Source organism: Plecotus auritus (genome assembly GCF_963455305.1).
Source record: "Plecotus auritus genome assembly, chromosome: 10".
In the NCBI taxonomy this organism is placed as follows: Eukaryota; Metazoa; Chordata; class Mammalia; order Chiroptera; family Vespertilionidae; genus Plecotus; species Plecotus auritus.
Window position 1 is genome coordinate 32,064,603 of NC_137785.1, and position 26,130 is coordinate 32,090,732.

General features: G+C 43.5%; 1 protein-coding gene across 14 annotated transcripts in view; it reads right to left on the reverse strand.

The window, feature by feature from the left end:
• ZNF567 (zinc finger protein 567) overlaps positions 1-26,130 on the reverse strand; it is a 64,494-nt gene that overhangs the window by 37,556 nt on the left and 808 nt on the right. For 11 of the 14 annotated variants that reach the window (XM_080644540.1, XM_080644539.1, XM_080644543.1 and 8 more), the window contains exons 2-3: positions 17,519-17,619; positions 15,572-15,645 (exon numbers count right to left, since the gene is read on the reverse strand). In XM_080644540.1, coding sequence (XP_080500666.1) covers positions 15,572-15,580 — 9 coding nt within the window. In that variant the 5' untranslated portion in view covers positions 15,581-15,645; positions 17,519-17,619. Of the gene's footprint in view, positions 1-15,571; positions 15,646-17,518; positions 17,620-18,601; positions 18,690-26,130 lie in introns of all 14 variants that reach the window. The other 3 variants (XR_013959191.1, XM_080644541.1, XM_080644544.1) reach the window with 2 other exon arrangements.

Here is a 26,130-nt window from a genome sequence, read left to right on the forward strand (position 1 = left end):
CCCCCGAAGACTTCAAAGCATCACAACACTGGCTGGATAATTTCCTTCAGCGAAGTGAACTGTCTTTAAGAAGATCTACAACATTGTTTAGGTTGGAAGATACTCAAGTTATTAAGCGAGCACTTGCATTCAAGTCCTTTATTGATGATGCTGACTTCTCTAAATACAATCTTTCCAACATGATTGCTATGGATGAAACTGCAGTGTTTATGGGCCAATCATCTCAAACAACAATTGAACAGCGGGATGCCTCCTTAGTGTACATTCCCTCCACTGCTTACGAAAGTGCACGTGTTTCCTGTATTTTGGCAATTCGTCTGGATGGCACTAAAATCCCACCTTTAATCATTTCTAAGGGCAAGAAGGAAAAGATTGAACATGTTTTGGGCGTTTTTATTCTTGAAACTGAAAAAGCCTGGGCCACACAAGCAGTTATAAGGAAGTGGGTCGATTTAATGCTGCCGCTTGTTATGCGAGGGAGTCAAAGAGGTCTGCTAGTCTGGGATGCAGCCAGCACTCACCGCGCTAAAGACATGAAGACATTTCTTCACGAAAGAAAAATAGATCAGATAATGATTCCCGCAGGAATGACGGCCTATCTCCAGACTCTCGATATTGAAATAAACAAGCCATTCAAAGACAATTTGCGCATGGAAATTAATGACTACATTGAAAATAGAATGGAGAGAAATCAGCGTGGAAACTTTGTGAAACCTAAACTGCAAGAAGTTGTGACTTGGGTGAAGAATTCATGGGAGAAAATCACTGACAGTTGCATTGCAAATGCACTGCGAACAGGCTACCTTGACAAGAAGTACTCATTTAAAGACAGTGCTATTGCTAAACATGAGAGATTGGGTCCACTGATTCTGAAAGAAATGGAGTCACAAGAAATTCACCAGGAAATTCAGGAATTGGATTGTTATGATGATGTTCCAGAAGATGATGACATGATTGTCATTGAATAAATTCTTGATACTGTAGGATTCACAGTTTGTCTGGTTTGTGTTGACAACTAACGTACTACCGTACCGTATACAGGTAATAAATTTCCTTTATTTTCATTTAACAATAAATGTGTACCGTATTCTTCTTCATGGAAAAATAAGACATCCCCTGAAAATAAGACCTAGCGTGTCTTTGGGGGCAAAAATTAATATAAGACACTGTCTTATTTTCGAGGAAACACGGTAGATAGCCAATAGACATATAAAAAAATGCTCAAGGATCTTAGTCATCAGGGAAATGCAAATTAAAACTAAAATGAGATATCACCTCACACCTATCAGAATAACTACTACCAATAAATCAATAAACAAGTGATGGCGAGGATGTGCAGAAAATGGAACTGCACTGTTGATGGGAATGGAGACTTAAGCAGCCACTGTGGTAAACACTGTGAGTTTCCTCAAAACATTAAAAATGGAACTGTCTTTTGACCCAGTGATCCTACTTCTGGGTATAATCTGTAGGAAATAGGCCTCTGTGATCCATCTTCAGCAGTCAACTTTTAATGGAAATGGTTGTTTTCTAATTTCCTGACATTATGGAAACAGAATATAGGGAGGAAGGAAGAGAATGTAAGAGCAATGAGGTGTGGGTGTGGGCCAGTATCATGATGAAAACCTCCGAGGTGCCTGCCTCAACTAGACAGCGGGAGGTGGAGGCAACTAGAAAAGGACTTAGTCTAATTTTTTTAAATAGCCCAATGGGAGACAATAAGACCTAGGTGATATATGAGGAAACAGGTGATCCCATAGTACTCAGCCAATGAGGAACCAGAGGAGGGACTGAATAAATGGACTGTGTTCGCTGCCCTGGGTATACCTGCTCAACCAGTTGGACACCCACTCTCAAAAATGTATTAAAAGTCTCGTTTTCACCCTAACTGGTTTGGCTCAGTGGATAAAACGTCGGCCTGCAGACTGAAAGGTCCCAGTTTTGATTCTGGTCAAGGGCATGTACCTGGGTTGCAGGCACATCCCCAGTAGGAGGTGTGCAGGAGACAGCTGATCGATGTTTCTCTCTCATCGATGTTTCTAACTCTCTATCCCTCTCCCTTGCTCTCCGTAAAAAATCAATAAAATATATATTTTTAAAAAGTCTCGTTTTTGCCATACTTCTGTCTCTGAATCTGTTATTTGAATTCGGACAGGTGAGCATTTCTTACATTGTCTAAGAGTCCTGAACACCAATCAGAGAGAATATATGTACCCCTATGTTCATAGAAGAGTTATTTACAACAGCGAAGATCTGGAAAGAGCCCAAGTTCTCTATCAGTAGATGAGTTGATAAAAACACTGTGGTACAGGGGGCCAAGATGGCTGCAGGATAAAAGGAATCTCCAACTGCTTGCTCCCAACACTGATGGATATGTGGCTGAACTTCAGGGAAACGGGTATGAAAAACCATTTCAGGTGAAGCTGATCTGAAATATTGTGAAGAGGGAATGCAGAGAAAAGACATAGATGCGAAGATGAGCCAACTCGCTCAGGTGGGTGGGTGGGAAAATGGAGAGATATTGTGGCAGCGGAGGCCCTGCCTGCCTGGTAATGCTGGGTCTCAGCACCACCCAGATTCCTAATTCAGAAAAACAGAGAAGGGAAGGGGAACTGGTGTTGACCTGGATGGAGGGAAGCTCAAACCACAACATCTAGGTAAAGAGCATTCCCTTTGTTGTAGCTTCAGGGATAATCCATTTGACCTGGAACTGAGGTAGGGGACATGCTGCAAAGCTCCACACGCAGAGCTTGTCTGCTAGGTACACTCGGCAGTGACTCTGAGGACCTCCATCTCCTCATAGAATATTGGGAATAGAGCCAGAGGAGGGCTGATCTGTGCGCCTAGGGGGAAATTTACTTCAACCTCAAGTGCACTGACAGCATCCTGCCCAAAACTGGGAATATGGTAAATATGCTACGTTCTGCTGTGATTTGAGCCGAAGGAAACAGTGCAGAGCTAGAAATCTGCACTGGTAGGGCTTAGTCTGACAGTACAAGGGACACGGACATTTCACCAGTTGGATCGCAGGTGGAGGCTCTGCCCAAGGGCTGCCAGCAGTGCAGAAAGACTGAAGTGCCAAGAAGGGCTGATTTTTATTTGTTTGTTTGCTTTTTATCCTCCCCTACTTTGAGTGGCAGCAAGGGAGTGCCATGGAACCAGGTGGAGCTGAGGTATTGCAACAGTGTCTGCCCAGTGGGTTTCTGTCTGGGAGACAGAGGAGCATGTGCTGGGCCCGTCAGCAGCATTACAGGGAAGGAGATCCAAGCTCCCCTGAGAGTACAGCTAGCCCAGCCCTGTGAAAGAGGAAGTGCCCACCCTCCCCGCTACAGATTACAAGCACTACCTCCAACGTGAATCTGTTGAAACCACTCGGGCCAGGTCCTGACAGTCCCACAGAGCAAAGATCCATGGGGGAAGGGAGAGCAACTCAGAGCAGCAACATTCAAGGAGCAAGACACAGGCAGATCCAATCTCTGGGCATCAGAGGACCCATCCACAGGACTGTTGGGGCTCTGCCCTGACAAGTGTCAAACTGGTGGCTGAAAACCAGGCAGAGATAGTGACTCACATTGATTTAATCAGAGACCCTACCAGGAGCCTGTGACGGACATACCAAGGCGCCAGTCTTGGACCACAGCAGAGAAACATCCAGCAAGCTCCACAAATAGCTGATCCAAAGAGTGAATGCAGTAAACATAGTAGGCACTGAAATCTGAGAAGCTGAACTCCACTTTTTTTCTTTTTCTTTATTATTTTGTATATAATCTTCTCTGTATTTTTTTATTTTTAGTTTTCACTTCTCTTTTTCTCTCTCATATCCCTATTTCTCTTTCCTTTTTTTTATCTAGTTTTTTTTTTCATTTTTTCCTGTTTTTCTCTTCCTATTTCCTGTATTCTTTTATTCACTATTATTACCTTCTTTAATTATTATTAGTCCATATACATATGTATATTTCTCTTCCTCTCTTGTATTCTTTCTTTTCCTTTCTTTTTCTTCATCTTCTTTCCTTTCACATTCACTTCTTTCATTTCCTTTTTATGCTCTCTAATTCTTTTGGTCTCTTGTATTATAGTATTCCTCCCCCCGCCCTTTTCTTTTCTTATTCCTTGCAGTTGGAGAGGTTGTTTTTGTTCTTGTTATCAGTTTTTATTGATTTTTATTGAGAGAGTGGAAGGGAGTATGCGGGCTGACGTTCTAACCCAGGGGTGGGCAAACTTTTTGACTCGAGGGCCACAATGGGTTCTTAAACTGGACTGGAGGGCCGGAACAAAAGTATGGATGGAGTGTTTGTGTGAACTAATATAAATTCAAAGTAAAGGAGCGGAGGGGAGAGCAAGAGAACCCTCCGCTCTTTCGGCTCCGCGGGCCGGATAGAACAGCCGAACGGGCCGGATCCGGCCCGCGGGCCGTAGTTTGCCCATGGCTGTTCTAACCACTAAGCATGCCGGCCAAGGCTGTATGTGTGTTCTTTTCACTTTGTTCTGTCAACACCTGTATATCAGCTGCCATGACATGATTGGAATTGAGCCTCAGTCAGCCAGCAAGTCCACCCATGAAAGGGACAATGGCAATCAAGAGCCAATTATAATAGGAGGGTCCACATAACCCACAGAAGGGATATTTCTAGAGCACCCAGCTCAGAAGATCAAGGAAACTACACCACAAGACACCCACTACAGAAGGCCACACTAACAGTAGTGGAAGTCATAGCTAACCTACCTAATAGAAAAAAAAGCATGAAGAGGCAGCGAAAAAGGGGAGACAAAGAAATAGGCCCCATATGAAAGAACAAGAGAATTCTCCAGAAGAAGAGTTAAATGAAAGGGAGATAAGCAATTTATCAGATGTAGAATTAACAGTAATGGTTATAAGGATGCTCAACACCATGAAAGAAGACGTAGAAACTATGAAAAACAACCAGTTGGAAATGAAGAATGACATAGCAGAAATAAAGAATACACTGAAAGAATTAAACAGTAGAGGAAGCTGAAAATCAAATCAATGAATTAAAAGACAGTGTACAGAAAATCACTCAATCGGAGAAGCAAAGTGAAAGAAATAATTGAAAAGCAGGAGCACAGTGTAAGGGAACTTTGGGACAATACCAAACATAACAAAATCTGTATCATAGGAGAACCAGAAGAGGATAAGAAAGTGAACAAGGGATAGAGAACCTATTTGAAGAAATAATGGCAGAAAACGTCCCTAACATGGTAAAGGCTAGCAAGGCTATCTTTCAAAATAGAAGGTGAAATAAAGAGCTTCCAAGACCAAAAAAAGGACTAAAGTAGTTTAGTACCACCAAACCAGCATTGTAAGAAATGTTAAAGGGACTGCTGGAAGAAGAATATATATAGAGAGGAACATAGGCATAAAGAATAAAAATGGTGCCGAAACTGGTTTGGCTCAGTGGTTAGAGCGTCGGCCTGCGGACTCAAGGGTCCCAGGTTCGATTCCGGTCAAGGGTATGTACCTTGGTTGCGGGCACATCCCCAGTGGGAGGTGTGCAGGAGGCAGCTGATCGATGTTTCTCTCTCATTGATGTTTCTAGCTCTCTATCCCTCTCCCTTCCTCTCTGTAAAATATCAATAAAGTATATTTAAAAAAAAAAAAGAATAAAAATGGCGCTCAGCCGGTGTGGCTCAGTGGTTGAGTGTCGACCTATGAACCAGGAAGTCACAGTTCAATTCTCAGTCAGGGCACATGTTGGGGTTTCGGGCTCGATCCCCAGTAGGGGGTATGCAGGAGGCAGCCAGTCAATAACTCTTTTTCATCATTGATGTTTATGTCTCTCTCTCCCTTTCCCTTCCTCTCTGAAATCAATAAAAATAAAAACATTTTTAAAAAGTGTAAAAATGGCAATAAATAAGTACTTATCAATAATAACCTTAAATGTAAATGGATTAAATGCTTCATGCAAAAGACATAGGGTAGCTAAATGGATAAAAAAAAATGACCCATATATATGCTTGTCTATAAGAGACCTTCCTCAGAACAAAAGACTAACTCGGATTAAAAATGAAGGGTTAGGCCGAAACCGGTTTAGCTCAGTGGATAGAGCGTTGGCCTGGGGACTGAAGGGTCCCGGGTTCGATTCCGGTCAGGGGCATGTACCTTGGTTGCGGGCACATCCCCAGTGGGAGGTGTGCAGGAGGCAGCTGATCGATGTTTCTCTCTCATCGATGTTTCTAGCTCTCTATCCCTCTCCCTTCCTCTCTGTAAAATATCAATAAAATATATTAAAAAAAAAAATGAAGGGTTAGAAAAAAATATTCCATGCAAATGTAAACTAAAAAAAGGCTGGGGTACCAATACTTAAATGTCACAAAATAGACTTCACAAGAAAGGCTATAATAAGAAACAAAGAAGATCATTACATAATACTAAAGGGAGAGATCAAATAAGAGAACATAATCATGATAAACATTAATGCACCTCATAGTGGAGCAACTAAATATTAAAAAAAAAACCTCTTGGAGGACTTTAAAAGAGACATTGATAGCAACACAGTCATACTAGGGGACTTTAACACTCCACTAACAGGACAGATATGCCAGACAAAATATTAAGAAGGAAACAGCATCCCTAAATGACACACTAAAATCAACTGGTATTTACAGAACATTTCATCAGAAAGTAGCAGAATTCAACTGGTATTTACAGAACATTTCATCAAAAAGTAGCAGAATATACATTCTTCTCCACTGCACATGGAACACTGTAAAGGATAGATCACATCTTAGGACACAGAATAAGTCTTAACAAATAAAAAAAAGATTGAAATCATATCAATCATCTTCTCAGATCACAATGGCATGAAAGTAGAAATCAATCATAATAAAAAAACTCAAAAACATTCAAACACATGGAGGCTAAATCGTATGACAGTGAATGGGTTACCAATGAAATCAAGGAACATATCAAAAACTTCTTAGAAACAAATGGAAATAAACACACAACCACAAAAAACCTATGAGACACAGTTTTGAGAGGAAAGTTCATAGCATTACAGGCCTACCTCAAGAAGCAAGAAAAATCTCAAATAATCTGACCTTATACCTCAAAGAACTAGAAAAGGAACAAGAAAAGCCCAGAGTAAGTAGAAGAAAGGAAATAATAAATATCAGAGAGGAAATAAATGACATAGATTCTAAAAAAAGATAATGAAAAGATCAATGAAACCGAGAATTGGTTCTTTAAAAATATAAACAAGATTGATGAACTTTTAGCCAAACTCAATACAAAATGAATTGTCTGGACAGATAACATATTGACTGCTCGATCTCTTGGTAAATATGGCATCATCTTCATGGAGGATGTGATTCATGAGATCTATACTATTGGAAAACGCTTCAAAGAATCAAACAACTTCCTGTGGCCCTTCAAATTACCTTATCCATGAGTTGGAATGGAGGAAAAGACCACCCATTTTATAGAAGGTGGAGATACTGGTAACAGGGAAGGCCAGATCAACAAGCTCATTAGAAGGATAAATTAAGGTATTTACCATGGTTATTTTGTAATCTAGTCAGTTAATAAACAGTGACTGCTTTAAAATTGAAAACAAAAAAAGAGTTAATGAGAGCTCTTTTGCTCAAGTCTGTCATGCTGGCAGGATTGGGAATATGTCGTGGTCTTCATACTGCCAACAAGCTCCAGAGCCACCGATGAGATCAGAAGTAGCATGATAAACAGTACAAGAAAGCCCATTTGGGCTCAGTCCTAAAACCCAACCATTTTGGAGGTGCTTCCCATGTAAAGGGAATTGTGCTAGAAAAAGTAGGGGTTAAAACCACCAGCCAAAATCTGACATTAGGAAGTATGTCAGGGTCTAGCTGACCAAGAATGTAAAAAAATAAAATAAAATAAAAAATCACAGCCTTTGTACCCAATGATGGCTGTTTGAATTTTTATTGAGGAAAATGATGAAGTTAGGGTTGCTAAATCTGGTCACAAAGGTTTTTAAAATAGATAATTTTTGCCCAGATGGTGTGGCTCAGTGGTTGAGCATTGAGCTATGAGCCAGGCTCTCAGTCAGGGCACATGTCCAGGTTGCGGGCTCAATCCCCAGTAGGGAGTGTGTAGGCAGCAGCCAACTGATGAATATCATCATTGATGTTTCTGTCTCTCTCTCCTTCTACTTCCTCTCTTTGAAATAAATAAAAACATATAAAAAATAGAAAATGTCTCTCTTTTGGCTTTATACAAAGGCAAAAAGAAAAGACCAAGATCCTTAGATTTGATGTTGGAAACACAGTATTAATAAATATTCATTTGCAAAAAAAAGTTAATTGAGAGTATTGTATTAAATCTTAAAAAAAACACAGAGTACTTTCTAATTTATTTTATGCAGTGACTCTTACACTGTTACCAAAACCAGAAAAAGACATTAAAAAAATATTACAGAGCAGTATCCCTGATAAATTCTGATAAAAATTTAAAAATACATTAGCAAATTGAATAAAGTAATATATAAAAAGCTTTACACATTATGACCAAGTGGTGCTTATCCTTGAAATACAAGGTTGGTATAACATCTGAAAACAAGTAACAATCATTATAATATCAGAATAAAGTAGGAAAACTATGATTATTTCAAATGAAGGAAAATCATCAGATAAAATTTTAAATTTACATATATTTGCTCTCACCAATTCTATTAACACTGTAGATACTACATAATTAGAAAAAAAATGAGGCATACAGACTGGAAAGGGAGAATACAAACTATTTACAGATAACATGATTAGATATGTAGAAAGGACTAAGGAATCTACAAAAAAGGGTATTGGAAATAAGAAGTGAATTTAGCAAGTCATAGGATACTAATATCAAAATACATAAATCAACTGTTTTTATACACTAACAATAATTGAAAATAAAATTAATGAAAAATAACAAAATATCAAGACCTGTACACCAAAAACTACAAAAATCTACTGAAACTTTACAAGACCATGGAAATACACCAGGTCCATGGATTACAAGACGTACGGCTGTTAATATTCCAATGATCTCCAACCAATCCATAAAGTCTTCGAAAACACAATCACAGTCAAAGTAGGTTGTTTCTATAAGTTGAGTCTAAAATTTATATGGAAATGTAAAACCCCTAGCATATCTAAAACAAGTTTAAAAAGAATAGAGATGGAAGATTCACATTACCTGATTTCAGGACTTAATATGGTTGTGTTACACTAGTAAAAGAATAACTAATATAAATCAGCCCGCCAGCATGGCTCCGTGGGAGGTCACAGCTCGATTTCCGGTCTCAGCATATTCCCAGGTTGTGGGCTCGATCCATAGTGTGGGGTGTGCAGGAGGCAGCCGATCAATGATTCTCTCTCATCATTGATGTTTCTCTTTCTCTCTCCCTGTCCCTTTCTCTCTGAAATTAATTAAAAAATACATTTTTTAAAAAAGGAACTTCAATTCTACCTTACAAGCATACAAAAGAATTAAGTTGAAATAGATTATACACTTAAAAGGAAAATCTAAAAGCATGAATCATAAAATTAAAAAACCTGATAAACCGGGCTTCGTTAAAATTAAAAACTTCAGCTCTGAAAGACACCACTAAGAAAATAAAAAATCATGTCATAGACTAAGAAAAGATATTCAGAGTCCTTTTATTAGACAAAAGACTTGTATAAAGAATTCTGACAACAGAAGAATAAGAAAACAAACAATCCACTCAAAAGCTGGCAAAAATTCTCAACTCAGATTATATAAATAACAGAAAAATGCTCACCATTTTCATCATATCAGGGAAATGAAAATTAAAACAATAATGAAATACCATTACACATTTACAAAGATGACTAATAAAATTATGAAGTGGCCATACCATGTGTTGGTGAGGCTATGAAGCTACTGTAAATCTCATACATCACTGGTGGGAATGTGAAGTGGCACAACTTTGCATAACAATTTAGCAGTTTCTTATAAACATACATTTGTCATACAACCCACTGATTCCACAACTAGGTATTTACCCAAAAGAAATGGAAATATAGTCCATGCAAAGATTATCTCTGCAAATGTTCATAGAAGTGTCATTCATTATAGTCAAAAAGTGGGAAAAAATGTCTACCAAAAAGTGAGTGGATAAACAAATTGTGGTATATTATTCATTCATATACTGGAATTCAGCAATACAAGGAATATTCTCATATACACAACAAATGAATGAATTTGAAAAACATTATGTTGAGTTAAATAGGCCAATCCCTCGAAAAGCACATAATCTATTATTCCAATTATATGACATTCGAGAAGAGGCAAAACTAATTTATGGCAGAAGCAGATATAGGATTACTGAAGCCTTGGGGTGGCAGTGGAGCAACTGGATGTATTGGGGCATGAGGGAACCTTTTGGAGTAATGAAAATGTTATAATCTTGACTGTTGTAGTGATTATACTGAGCTATATATTTTTCAACGTTCATGAACTCTACACTTAAAATGGTGATTTTCATTGTATGTAAATTATATCTCAATAAAATTGAATAAAAAAATAAGGGTTGGTTTCCAGCTCTGCTCAGAGAAGCACAAAATAGCTCTTATTTGACTGTTACTGTAGATAAACTCAAACTCCAAGTTAAAAAATGAAAAACTTTAACACCCTATCGACATCAATAAATAGATATTCCAGACAGACCAACAAGCTGCCTTAAATGACACATTAGACCAGGTAGATTTAATTGATATTTAAATATTTCACCCCAAAGCAGCAGAATATGCATTCTTTTTAAGTGCACTTGGAACATACTATGCCACAAAACAAGATTCAATAAATTTAAGAAGACTGAAATCATATAAAACATCTTTTTAAAAAAATATATATCTTATTGATTTTTTACAGAGAGGAAGGGAGAGAGATAGTTAGAAACATTGATCAGCTGCCTCCTGCACACCCCCTACTGGGGATATGCCCACAACCAAGGTACATGTCCTTGACTGGAATCGAACCTGGGACCCTTCAGTCCGCAGGCCGATGCTCTAGCCACTGAGCCAAACCGGTCAGGGCTAAAGCATCTTTTATGATGACAATGGTATGAAACTAGAAATCAATTTCAAGGAAACACACACACACACACACACAAACACGTGACGGTTAAATAACATGCTACTAAGCAACAAATGAATTAACAATGAGATCCTGGAAGAAATTAAAAGATACCTTGAGACAAGTGAAAATGAAAACACAAAAACCCCAAATCTCTGGGACACAGCAAAAGCAATCCTAAGAGGGAATTTCATAGCAAGTCAGTCCTACCTCAAGAAACAAGAAACATCTCAAGTAAATAATCTAACCTTACACCTAAAAGAACTAGGAAAAAACAATAACAAATAAGGCTCAAAGTGAGTAGAAAGAAGGCAATAATAAAGATCAGAATGGAAATAAATGAAATATGTAGTTTAAAAAACAAACAAACAATACAAAGATCAAGGAGACCAATAGCTGGTTCTTTGAAAACGTATTTCAAGAGTTACAATTCCAGTTTGAAAAGATCTACAAGACTAATAAACCTTTAACTAGACTCATCAAAACAAAAAGAAGAGGACCCCAATACATAAAATCAGAAATGAAAGAGAAGTGACAGCTTACAACACAGAAATACAAAGGATTATAAGAAAATCCTAGCCAACATAATTATATGCCAACAAACTGGACAATCTGGAAGATATGAATAAGTTCCTAGAAACATACAATCTTTTAAGACTGAAGAAACAGAAATTCTGAACAGACTGATTATGACCAACAAAATCAAATTAGCAATAAAAAAAAGTCCCAACAAACAAAGCCCTGGATTGGCTTTACCAAACATTCAAAGAATAATTAACACCAATTGTTCCCAAGGTAATCCAAAAAATTCAAGAGGAGGAAAGGCACCCAAACTCATTTTATGAGGCTAGCATCACCCTGATTCCAAAACCAGACGAAGACATTACAAAAAAAAAGAAAGTTATAGGCCAATATACTGATGAACATAGATGCAAAAATCTTCAACAAAATATTAGCAATACATTAAGAAGATAATACAGCATGATTAAGTGGGATTTATTCTGGGGATGGAGGGATGGTTCAAAATCTGCAAATCAGTCAACGTGATTAGCCACATAAACAAACTCAGTTAACATAATAAAACACATAAACAAAAATCATATTAATATGAATAGATGTAGAAAAAGCATTAGACAAAATCCAGCATCCATTTCTGGATAAAAACTCTCAGCAAAGGGGGAATAGAGGGAATGTAGCTCAACATAATAAACGCCACATATGACAAATCCACAGCTAACATTATTCTCAACAGGGAAAAGCTAAAAATATTTTCCATAAGATCAAGAACAAGACAGGAATGTCCAGTTTACCACTGTTATTCAACATAGTATTAGAAATCCTAGACACAGCAATCAGGCCAGAAAAATAAATAAAAGGCATACAAATTAGAAAGAAAGAAAGACATAAAAGTCATTATTTGCCAATAAGATACTATAGAGAGAGGATCCTAAGGATTCCGCTATAAAACTACTAGAACTGATAAATGAATTCAAGTAAAGTAGCAGGATACAAAATTAATATTCAGAAATCAGTTGAATTTTATTTGCCAATAATAAACTATAGGAAGAAAAATGAAAAACAATTCCATTTACAATAGCATCAAAACATAAAATACCTAGCAATACATTTAACCAAGGAGCTAAAAGACCTATATTCAGAAAATTATAAGACATTGAAGAAAGAAACTGAAGATACACATCTACTGTGCTCATGGAAAGAAAAGTAACATGGATAAAATGTCCATATTATCCAAAGCAATCTATAGATTGAATGCAAAGACTATCAAAATACCAATGCATTTTTTAAAGAACTAGAACAAATTCATATGGAACCAAAAATGACACCTCAGTAATCTTAAGAAAGAAGAACAAAGTTGGATGTATCAGGCTACCTGATATAAACTATACTACAAGGCTATAGTAATCAAAATGGCATGGTACTGCCATAAAACCAGACACATAGATCAACGGAAAGAATAAAGAGCTCAGAAATAAATCCATACGTGTATGATCGGTTAAGCTATGACAAAGAAGTCTAGAATATACAATGGGGTAATAAAGACAGTCTCTTTAGTAACCAGTTTTGGGAAATTGGACAGATACCTGCAAAAAAAAAAAAAAAAAAAAAAAAAGAAACACCACCTTCTTACACAATATCAAGAATGAACTCAAATTATATAATTGTCTAAGCATTATGCTGTACACCTAAAACTAATATAAAATAATATTGAACATCAATTGTAATTAATAAAATTAAATTTTAAAAAAAGTTCTGGATATAGTGGTGCTGGCTATATATCAATGTGAATGTACTTAATGGCACTGAATTATATATTTAAAATGGTTAAAATGGTAAATTTTATGGTATGTCACAATTTAAAAAAAAAAGTTAAACACAAAGATTCGTGAGTACTGGAATGAGAGCTTAAAAGACTGGAGAAGGAGCAAAGGTGTTAAGTGGGAAGACAAGTGACTGCTATGAAAGAGGCACCCAAATAAAGATACATCAGTGGTAATCCTATCCTATATAATAAGAGCCAAATATGCTAAGTGTCCAGTTGTCTGTCGGCTGTTCAACCAATCAAAGCATAATATGCTAATGATATGCTAAGGCTGCTCAACCGCTTGCTGTGATGTGCACTGACCACCAGGGGGCAGACGCTCCGACCTGTATGTTAGCTTGCTGCTGGGGTCCGGCCAATCAGGACTGAGTGAGATGGGCTGGACATGTCCTGGAGCCCTCCCGCGGCCCCTCCCCAGCTGGCCAACCTCCTGCATCCCTCCCTGGCTCCAATCATGCACCATGCACCGGTGGGGTCCCTTGGCCTGGCCTGCGCCCTCTCGCAATCCAGGACCCCTCAGGGGATGTTGGAGAGCTGGTTTCAGCCTGATCCTGCAGGCCAGGCTAAGGGACTCCACTGGTGCACGAATTCGTGCACCGGGCCTCTAGTGAAGGAATAAGATTCAACACTAAATGGTTCTGCAGTAGAAGTGATACATCTAATTCAAGTTAGCTGTATTAGTAGGTGGGCTGGTGCCATAAGCAGACTAGGGAGGGAAACAAAATCGAATGAGCAGGAGTTGATGAGATAAATAAAACTTGGGCATGTGCCTGAAGTATCTGTGGCACATGCAGGTGATGGTGATATCTATTTGGAGGTTGGATATACTTTTGACACTCAGAATAGCGGTTTTCAATTGAAATTAATTGAGCATCATTAGAATAACAGTCGTGGATTGTGAATAGGAACAGAGGACTGTAAAGAGAAGAGAACCAATACAGAATCTAGGGCAACACCAGTATTTACTAGATCCACATAAAAAGATAAATGTGCTGAAAGAAAACACCAAGACATTTCTCTTTGAAACCAAGGGCAGAATATTTCAAGATTTACAATTCCAGTTCAGTAGGTGACCTAATCATATACAATTACCTCTCCTGCATCTGCATATAGAAATAGAAGAAATTTTAAAATAGAAATAAATCTATAACAACATTAGCATCCTGGGGGAGTATTATTGGCAGGCCACACATTTTAGGAATTGTTAGCAGCCATAAGCAAACTTTAAGGATCAAACAGCAGAAATACAGGAGTCTCAATTCTGTGTATAATTTGTCAAGCACAGATTCTCAAAGCCTCAAGATAGGATTTCCTGTCATTTAATAATTGCAATAAATTCCATATCCATCTTGACTGTCTTATCTAAGCAAGACAGGTTGTACAGTAATATATTCTCATTTATTTATTTACTTGAGGCCCAGTGCACAAAATTCATGCATGGGTGCAGTTCCTAGACCTGGATGGCAATCGAAGTGTGAGTGTCTGGCGTGGAAGGGCAGGTCCCAGCTGACCTCTGGGCCCTGGGCAGCACCTGGGCCCTCAGGCCTCCGTGTGCCCCCCTCTGCCTGAGTATAATATAGCCAAGTATATTTTGTCCATTGCTTTTTAGAGAGAATGGAAGGGAGGGAGGAAAGGAGGAAGAGAGGGAGGAGGGAGATAGGGAGAAGGAGAGAGAGAGAAACATCAATGTGAGATACACAGATTTGCTGCCTCCTGCATGCTCTCCAGCCCAGGTGCCCTCTGACCTGGGCCTGGATAGAACCTACAACCCAGGTATGTGTCCTTGACCAGGAATCAAACTCATGACCCTTTGGCATGTGGGCAATACTCTATCCATTTAGCAACCCTGGCAAGGGTTTATTATTCTCATTTAATTTGAGGAATTGCATTTTAGTCCCAGCAATACTTCTGGGTGAAGACTGAGAAAGATGTTGAATGATATACCCTCTTAATGTGTAAACACTGGTTAAAATTAGAAGGAGCACTTATAGAAGATAAATGTTTATCTGGCCAATATGGAAAGAAATAAGAACCACTTCTCTTAAGGGAAAGATAGGCAGAACGATTTAAAACAAACAAAACAAACAAACCCCACAAAGGCTCAAATATCCTTCAAAAACAAAACAAAAAACTATTTCAGAGAGAAACCATTATCTCACCTGAGCCATGGTTTTCAGATTTGCAAGAGGCAACCAGTCTTCCTTTGGGATCCTCTTTGGAAAAGGGGTGGTTCCTAAGAAGGCAAAGCCAAGATGAAAAGATGCCATGTTTCACCACACACATACTTACAGCTCTCTTATGACTCAAATTAAAATTGCCTCCATTTCCCTTGTTTTGGCCCTTGTCAACTCAGAACATCCCATATAAACAGTATGGGGGCCAGGGGGATAAGCTAGACAACTCTTATTTTACTCCAAAGTCAGAGATACAGGATATTGGGGCAACAGGCTAAATTTTGGGAAAGCTCCCCTCCCCTCTAGCACCATCTTTTCTTGCCTAAGTAGCCTACTGAATATTAACTACTTCCAAGCTGCTCTCCATTAAGGTTCTACCATTTATACTGTCACCAGCAATATATGAGAATACATCACCCCTGATGAATACTGCTGATATGAACTTCTTAATGCTTCCTATCTAACAGATATAAATTGTGCTTCTAGTTTTTATTTTTCTTATTATGAGAGATTAAGATTCTTTTCATAAGTTTAAAACCATCTTTAGTTTCTTCTCTCTTAAAATTCTTTTGCTTTTCTATTAGGTCATTTTTATTTTCTAGATTGATATTAGATCTCTTTTAAAGGAAGGAAATTAATCCTGTATTTACTTAAAGTAATTTTTTATACTTTCTCACTTGACTTTGTATTTTTCCCACACAAAAATAACTTAAAAAGAAAAAAAAGACTATGGACCATCTGGTTATATAATAAAAAAAAAAACCTGTATTTCCTCCACTCACCAAAACTTCCATCTTTATCACATACTTTATTGCTTTTATGTATGTGACTAGATCTGGACTTAATATTTAGTTCCACTGATGTGTTCATAATTGCCAAGATCACTCTGCAGTTATTACAGTTTTAAAACACATTTAAATACTTCCCCCTTCATTATTTTTCTCTTTCAGAATTTCTGGCTTGTTCATATTCTCCTAAGAACTTTAGAAAGTTCAAAATTTCACTGAAATTTTAATGGAGCTGCATGAAATGTTTGGGAGTTTGGACATTTTATCATATTGTGTCTTCCTGTGCTTTTACTTGTCTTATTTTTAAGTCTCTTAGGAATATTTTTTAAAAATTTGAACACCTCATGCAATCCTTTATATCTCATATTTTTGATAGCCACTGGTCACTTTCATGTTTTCAGATATATATCTATATATATATATTATATGTCTATATCTATGCAGCTATACACACACACACACACACATATATTTACACACATCTGTGCCTTGCTAATGTTTCTTCCCCACAGTAAACCTCCGAGTTTTCTAATTGTTGTCAGTGTTAATTTTTAACAGGATGGTAACTCAGAAATCTTCTGCCTCAGTTTCAGCGGATGCCCCCAAGATGGTGAGTGAAACAAGTATCCCTCATTCTAAAATACTGTCTTGTAAAGCAGCTGACTATAGTTTTTCTACCATTAATTTAACCCCTACTTCAACTGGCTGGAGAGGCTGAGATAAGGGAGTAAATTATTTTTAGAACACAGTTTTCCAGGGGGAAGAAAAGTGGGTACTTCTCCCTTCCTGATAACATACAAGGGGCCTCTCACATCCTGATGCTACTGGGAACCAAAATGATGAGAAAATGTGTGGGGAACTTGTACATGTTTCCAGGATTTAGGAGGGCAAAGTGACTAACATACTAATTCTCACCTGAGCTCTAGATAAGGAACCCATGCATGAAGCCTGCCTGCGCTGGCTTGGATCCTCATATCCAAGAGGACTGACTGGAGACACAAGCCCCACCAGAGCAGATGGGCCACTGCATACCCAGAGGAAAGTAGTGGGGAGGCAGCTGAAGAAGTGGCTGTACCCATGAGAAGAAAAGTATATCTGGAAGTTCCCAGCAGTGGGTTCTCCCAAAAGGTAAGAGATGACTTACACTAAATTATAATATAAGAGGTACCAGCTTCTTCCTGTCCTGACTTCTGACTTCGCTTCCCTTTTCCAGCTTCCAATCCATTCTAACTGGAGACTAACTACCTAGAAGGAGTAAAGAGGAGACAAAATAGAGGTTGAGGAATTAGAGAAGACATTGCAGGTTTCCAGCAGGAGGGACAGTTTTCTGCTTTTAAAACAAGTTTTGAAGTATTAACTTCCGCAATGAATATTTTACTTAGCTAAATGACTAATATAAGATGGGACTGATGCTTAAATGTCCAACAGATTTTTTATTGTCTTCAGAATGACTGAAGAAATTATTAAATCTGCCCAGGAATTCATCCAGCAGCAGCAACAGCAGGAGGGGGGAAAAAACAAAACCCACCCAAATGGAAATTCTGAGAGCGTCAGTTTTGGGTTCTACTCATCTATCTATATATATATAAGCCTAAGCCACCAATCGACAGCTCCACCAGTAGCTATGACGCACACTGAAGCTGGGAAGGGTAGGTTAGCTTGCTGCTGGGGTCCTGCGGATTGGGACTCGGCCAGACACGCCCTGGAGCCCTCCCATGGTCCCTCCCCCCCAGATGATGGGGGGGGGGGGAATCCCAGATTGTGAGAGGGCTCAGGACAGGCCGAGGGACCCCACCGGTGCACTAATTGGTGCAACCGGCCTCTAGTTTCAACATATTGGTCATTAGTCAATACCAGGTTTCCCAATATACTATCCTGCCATCTGAAAATTATTTTAATTTTATCTCATCCTCTCCATTTTAAAAATCTCTATTTTTCTCACTTGTTTAAATGCCACAGAGTCAAATTATACAGGCATATAAAATAACCAATATTTGGATAATCTAAACAATACATATTTAACTAATCATGTACCCAATTCTCAAGCGTTCCATCTAGGTACACAATGAGCCACATTCATAGTAGCCGCGATCTGTGCACACAAAATACTTCAAAGAGCAGACATACGTACAGTTATAGCACCCACTACATGATCACAGACACGTCATGCATAATCTCAGGGAGCCCATCACATTACTTCTTCACAAAGTAGCAAAATCTCACTCACAAACCCTTTACTGTCATCTCTCCAAAATCGCATACAGTCTTAAATGTTAGGTGGAGGCAGGGGGGAAGTCCAGAGCCGATGCATGCATCTGCAAGGTAGATGGTGACAGAGATAACTGGCGCCTTCCTAGACCCCTGGCCCGAGGCAGAATTCCACACCTCTCATGCCCTCCGCCCTCCCCCCACTAAACAGCTGTATAAAAGAAGTACCTATGCCCCCTTTTTGGCGCGAACTTCCCTGGCCCACCCTAGGACCAGCGAATTTGCCCAGGAGCACAAGATTAAGACCTCCCCCTTTTTAATCGCCTGGACTCTCTGTGTTTTGTCTCCTGCGTCACAAACCTCTCATCTGGTGCTGAAACCCGGGAGGGGGTGTGAGTATCCCATTTGACTGTTCGCAGTCCGGGGTGCACCCCCCTCTTGTCTCAGGCTTCTCCCCGGCTCAGCAGCGTCAGTGGGTAAGTCCCAGCCCTTACTGATTCCTAGCGGTTGTTCTTCCAGTGTCTCTGTCTGTAAACCACGGCCCCGCATCAGAGATTGCCTTCCGGGCATAGCCCTCCGGGCCCCTCCAGGAGGGGTTCTGAACCTGGGGAGGCAGTGGAGACGTTCCTGCCCCCCCCTCAGTTCTCCGGCCTTCTGGACTCACTCCAGACCCCAGGGGGTAGAGGAGACGTCCTGTGCTGTCCCTCGGTTCCCCGTCCATAGCCTTGGCTCAACGATTGGGACACCGGTCCTTGGGCCTTCGCTACTGACCCCAGGTTTCAGTATGGGCAATCAAAAATCCAAATCTGATCCTAAGACACTTCTAGGGTGTCTCCTCACCAATCTGGCTAAGCTAGGCCTGTCCCAGGATCTGCGTCCTAAACGCCTCATTTACTTCTGTAATGTGGCATGGCCTCAGTATGAATTGGACCATGGATCAAAATGGCCTGAAAACGGGACTTTCGAACTCAACATCCTAACTGACCTCAGTAATTTCTGCCAACGAGCCAGGAAGTGGCCTGAGGTCCCATATGTCCAGGCCTTTTTCTATCTGTGCTCCCGTTCCTCCCTCTGCTCCTCCTGTTCCACAGCCCAGGTTCTCCTAGCTCTCGAGAAACCCCCTCTGCCTACCGACACCCCTCCACTTTCCGCCTTATCTGAACCCCTTGGGAATCTTTCCTCCCCTCCGACTCGCCCACCTCCTTACTCCATGGCTCCTTCTGCCCTGCTGTCCGTTCCCTCCCTTCCCCCATCCTCACTCCCCGACCTCCCTCCGCCGCCCCCTCCCCAGCACCTTCTCTCTTACCTGCTGACCTTCCCCTTCCCCCACCCCCTCCTGCTTCCCCAGTCAGCAGGCACACCCACTCCAGGGCTCCTCCTCTCCTCTGCCCCCTCCGGGAAGTTGCAGGGGCTGAGGGAGTGGTCAGAGTCCATGTTCCCTTCTCTCTGTCGGATTTCTCCCAGATTGAGAAGAGGCTGGGGTCCTTTTCCGCAACCCACTGCATTCATCAAGGAATTCCGATACCTTTCTCAGGCCTAGGACCTCACCTGGCATGACATCCATGTCATTCTCTCTTCCACCCTAACATCAGATGTAAGGGAAAGAGTCTTAGGAGCGGCAACGGACCACGCAGATCAGATCCACCTTACAGATGCCTCTATGCCGGTGGGGGCCCAGGCCGTTCCTCGTCAGGAACCAGGCTGGGAGTACCAACTAGATACCCCCAAAGGGCGAAACGGGCGCCGACGTTGTGACCAGATGCTCCAATGCCTGATAGCTGGCCTACAGGCTGTCTCCCACAAGGTAGTTAATTTTGACAAGCTGAGGGAAGTTACTCAGGGACCAGATGAGAACCCCGCGGTCTTCCTTAACAGGCTGACTGAGGCTCTGACCTTATATACTCGTCTGGACCCTGGGTCCCCGGCTGGAGCGACAGTTTTAGCCACTCACTTCATTTCACAGTCGGCCCCAGATATTCAAAAGAAATTTAAAAAGGTGGAGGATGGCCCTCAGACTCCTGTTCAGGCTGTGCATGGTAGGGGTGCAACGAGAGGACGAACGCCACCTGGAGGATGCTTTAAGTGTGGAAACGAAGGCCACTGGGCAAAGCAGTGTCCCCAGCCACAGGCTCCAACCAAGCCCTGCCCAGCATGCGGTCAAAACGGCCACTGGAAAAGTGACTGCCCCTGGAAAAGTGACAGGCCCTTTGCGTCTCAGCGTAGAGGGGCTGCCCTTCCAGGTCATGACCCACTGCTGGCCATGCTGGGACTAGCTGAAGACTGAAGATGCCCGGACTCAACGACCCCCATCACCCTCACCGAGCCCAGGGTAATGCTCAAGGTAGCGGGTAAGCAGGTCTCCTTCCTGATGGATACGGGGCTACTTCTCCATCCTGCCCTCCTTTTCCAGGCCACTCTTCCCTTCCCCGATCTCGGTCATGGGTATTGACGGCAAATCCACCTGTCCACTGGCCACCGGGCCCCTTCCCTGTCTCCTCGACGATAGCCCTATAACCCACTCGTTCCTAGTCATGCCTTCGTGCCCCGTGTCCCTTTTAGGACGGGATATCCTCACCAAACTAGGGGCCACTCTGCAGCTCACTCAGAGTCCTTCAGCCTCCCTGCTTCTTCCGCTCCTGGCCCCCTCCCTTCACAAGAACACTGATCCCCCACTGCCTGCGTCCCTTGTCAACCCAAAAGTATGGGATACCCCTACCCCAGTGGTTACTAGACACCATACCCCGGTCAGGATCCGACTTAAGGACCCCACCTCGTTTCCCTCTCGTCCCCAGTTTCCTATCTCCCTAACTCATCGCCGAGGGCTCAAACCCCTCATTACTTGGCTTCTGGGGCAGGGTCTCCACATACCTATCAACTCTCCCTGCAACACCCCCATCCTCCCCGTTAGGAAGGCAGACGGGACCTACCGGCTGGTGCAGGACCTCCAACTAATCAATGATGCGGTGGTCCCCATCCACCTGGTGGTCCCCAATCCTTACACTCTCCTTTCCCACATCCCATCTGGTACCACCCACTTTTCTGTCCTCGACCTCAAGGACGCCTTCTTTACCATCCCTCTGGATCCAGACTCTTACCATCTGTTTGCATTTACTTGGGAGGACCCAGATGAGCAGGTATCCCGCCAACTCACCTGGACGGTTTTGCCCCAGGGGTTAGAGACAGCCCTCATCTGTTTGGCCAGGCCTTAGCCAGAGACCTCCATCAATGCTCGTTAGAACCCAACACTCTTCTCCAGTGTGTAGATGATCTCCTTCTCTGCAGCCCCTCTTTAAACATTTCTCGGAGGCAGACAGCTGGCCTCAACTTTCTAGGGGACAAAGGATACCATGTGTCCCCTGCCAAGGCACAACTGTCGGCCCCCACCGTCACTTACTTGGGTATCTGTCTGATGCCCAATTCCCGAGGACTGACAGTTGACCAAGTACAGGCAATACGAGACCTACAGCCTTACCACTTCTGCGGAACAGATCTTGTCCTTTCTAGGGCTGGTAGGATTCTTCCGCCATTGGGTCCCAAATTTTGCTCTCCTAGCTAAGCCCCTATACCAGGCCGCTAAAGAAACACCAGTAGGCCCCCTCTCCTCACCCTCCCTCGTTCGCTAGGCTTTTTCTAAGCTCCGGGGATGCCCTTCTGGCATCTCCCCCCTCTCTCTCCCGGACATCTCTAAGCCTTTCCAACTATTTACTGATGAGAAACAGGGAATAGCTATGGGGGTCCTCACCCAGCCCCTAGGGCCAGCCTTCACCCCCGTAGCCTACCTGTCCAGACAGCTTGATCCCACGGTTTGGGGATGGCAGCCCTGCCTCTAGGCTCTGGCTGCAGCCGCTGCTCTCACCAAGGAGGCCCAGAAGATCTGCCTCCAGCAACCCTTACAGGTCTTCTCCACCCATAGGCTACAGATCTTCTGTCACACCGATCCTTCTCTCTCCTTGCCCCCTCTCGCATGCAGGAACTCCATCTCCTGTTCCTCGAGAGTCCTGACATCTCCCTAACTCAGTCTCCAGCCCTGAACCGGCCACTCTCCTTCCTGCTGCCTCCACCCAACCTGTGGCAATGCACTCCTGCCCCGAGGTCGTCAAGGTCCTCACTCAACCTCGGGCGGGAAACTCAGATCTTCCTCTCTCTAATCCTGACTTAACTCTGTTTGTGGATGGAAGCTCGTGCCTAGACCCCCAGGGACGCCGGAAAGCCTCCTACGCAGTAGTAACACTCGAGCGGACCCTGGAGGTGGCCCGGCTCCCAGAGGGTACCACCTCTCAAAAGGCTGAGCTCATTGCGCTGACCAGGGCCCTGCATCTGGCCAAAGGGAGGAGGGTAAACATATATACAGACTCCAAATATTCCTTTCTGATAGCCCATTGCCATGCGGTTATTTGGAGGGAGAGGGGCTTTCTCTCCACTAAAGGCTCACCTATTACTCATAACCCGCTTACTTGATGCCTTACAGCTTCCCTCCCAGGTAGCCATCGTGCACTGCCGAGGCCATCAGACTGACTCCTTGATGGTTACGCGGGGAAACGCCCGAGCAGACACGGTGCCAGAGGCTTAACTCAGGGTGAAGGGTCCTCAGCCACGGTCCTGTTCCTTTCCCTTCCCTCCATTACCCCTCAGTATACAGAAGAAGAAAAAAATAAACTCCTACAACGGGGAGGCTCTTCTGGTCCTGAGGGACGGATCTTTATAAATAACAAAATCACCCTTCCCAAGGCTCAGGTAGGGGCCATTGCCCAACAGGTCCACCGGTCATTGCACATTGGACCGCTGGCACTTTGGAGGTTCCTCGAACCCCTCTTCACCTCACCCACACTGCGAGAGGCAGTCACGAGTGCCTGCTCCTCCTGCTCCACGTGTGCAGCTGTCTCACCCCAGGGAGAAATGCGCCCCAACTTTCCTACCCATCAAATGAAGGGACACCTTCCAGGGCAGGACTGGCAGGTAGACTTCACCCATATGCCTCCCCACAAGAAGACCAAATCTCTGCTTACCATGGTAGACACCCTGACAGGGTGGGTAGAGGCCTTTCCCACCCGCAAGGAAACTGCTGAGGTTGTGGCTGAGACCCTAATAACACACATAATCCCTAGGTTTGGCCTCCCCACCTCCATACAATCAGACAACGGCCCAGCTTTTATATCAAGGGTCATTCAGCAGGTTAGCACCTCTCTTGGCATCTCCTGGAAACTGCACATACCCTACCCCCCACAATCATCGGGTAAGGTCGAGAGGGTCAACGGCCTCCTTAAAGACCATCTAACTAAACTCTCTCTAGAAATTCGCAGCTCCTGGCCGGACCTCCTGCCCATGGCCCTGACCAGAATCCAGGCTACACCAAGGAGCCCCACTTTCTTAAGCCCTTTTGAATTCCTATATGGGAGACCCTTCTTGCTCAACCATCGCCTCCCTACTGACCCTCCTCTCCTGGCTACTTATCTTCCATACCTGTCTTTACTCAGACAGCTACTCTGGGAACATACTGACAGGTTTCTGCCCAGGCCAGAAACAGCCAACCAGGGCTCCTGAGGACCAGCTCTTCAGCCGGGGGACTCAGTCCTCCTTAAGAATTTACATCCCAAGGCCTTGGAGCCCAGGTGGACGGGACCTCACACAGTAATCCTCACAACCCCCACCGCGGCCAAACTACTTGGCGATCCGTCGTGGCACCACCTCTCCAGACTCAAGAGGACCCCAGAGCAGCATGACTTCTATAAATGTGAGGTGTTGGGCCCCACTAAGGTCCGCCTTAGCCGCCCTCCCCCGCTCCTTCTCCTCCCAGCCCTGGGCAACCTACACCCACCCCCACCTGCTTATGTGTGGAGGTCCAAGGTCCGTGAAACCTACGACCAGGACAGCACACAAGTCACCCGGCAGGTGGGATCTCAGGACTGCCCTCTGGTCGGATGCCAGGCGGAGATCCTGATTACTGTCGACCTCCAGTCAGTATCCAACAGTGGCCGACCGTATGCCTGTTTTGCTTAAGACCAGCGGAACCCAGACAGGTGTAATCGAGATGTCAACACCTATGGGGGTTGCCGCTGGTCAGGCTGTGTCATCCATGATGCCTACAATGAGGTCAGGTCTGGCCCCTTTTTCTGGAAGGACGGGACCTTCAACATCAGGGTCCGGGACCCCTGGGACCAGCGATGGGTTGTGGGCATTATGGGAAAACTATATGGGGGTGGTTGGAGCTCGACCCCTTCAGGGACCATCTACATCTCCCGGGAATATGTCATGGCCCAGGAGGCCCAAATCCAGGTCTCCAACAGCATCCTACAGGCTGAACATTCCCTTAAAGGGAAGCTGCCTGATTCCCCCGGGGTAGAAGTCCTGTCTTCTTGGATCCAACTTATCCAACACACTCTACTATTCCTCAACGAGACCCACACCCTGCCCAATGTCTCGCACTGCTTTCTATGCGTCTCTCTCCAAAGACCTTTGCTGGCTGCCGTCCCACTCATGACTCCTCCAGGAACCCAGGGACACGGTGAATGTCAGCCTCCCCTGGCTGGCGTTCCCCTCTGGGAACCCGAAACTCCAGAACCCACCTAGCCCCCGTGGATATGCTACCAGACCAGCAACCCGGTAACTGGGGGACAGGTCACTGGGAACTGTACCCAAAACCACACTGCAGCCAGTCCCACCAAGGCCAGCCCGGGTACCTTCTATTGGTGCAACAGCACCTTAAGCAACTGCATCAACTTCTCTGACCCCCGGCCTTGCTTCGTGGTCACAGTAGTTCCCCAACTAACCTTGTATGGAGAGTCGGAGCTCGCCTGGCTGCTCCCTTCACCCCACCCCCGGGCCCGCCGGGCCGCCTTCCTCCCTGTCATGTTGGGGGTAAGTATCGCTGCCTTGGTAGGCCTAGCTGGGGGGCCCTCGGGAACAGCATAATCTCTGCTCAGGATTTCAATGACAAACTCCAGATAGCCCTGGAGTCTACTACCGCCCCCTCAGCCTCCCTGCAGCGGCAAGTAACATCGGTAGCCCAAACAGCCCTGCAGAACCCACGGGCCCTAGACCTTCTCACTGCGGAAAAAGGGGGAACCTGCATGTTCCTTCAGGAAGAATGCTGCTGCCTCATCAACGAGTCTGGAGTGATGGAGCAGAACGTGCAGACCCTGACTGAGCTGAGTGAAGAACTACGTGCAAGACACTCCCGGGACAACTCTCTTTTCAGCTGGCTCCAAAGCCCTTTAGCTACCTGGATCCTACCCCTGATAGGGCCCCTAATTCTCATCTGTGTCTTTTTTTCGTAGCTCCCTGCCTCCTCAAATTCATCCGCTCCCGGATGGCGGAAATGTCTCGGGTGACTGTAAACCAGCTCCTGCTCCACCCCTACACTCAGCTGCCCTTCCACAGCCTCTGCCTGACCCTGGCCTTTAACATCCACCACCCGCTTAGCCCCTGGTCAGCAGGAAGTAGCCAGGATGATTTCGGCGCCCCCTATCACCAAAAGGCGGGGATGTTAGGTCGAGGCAGCGGGGAAGTCCAGAGCCCATGCATGCAGCTGCAAGGTAGATGGTGACAGAG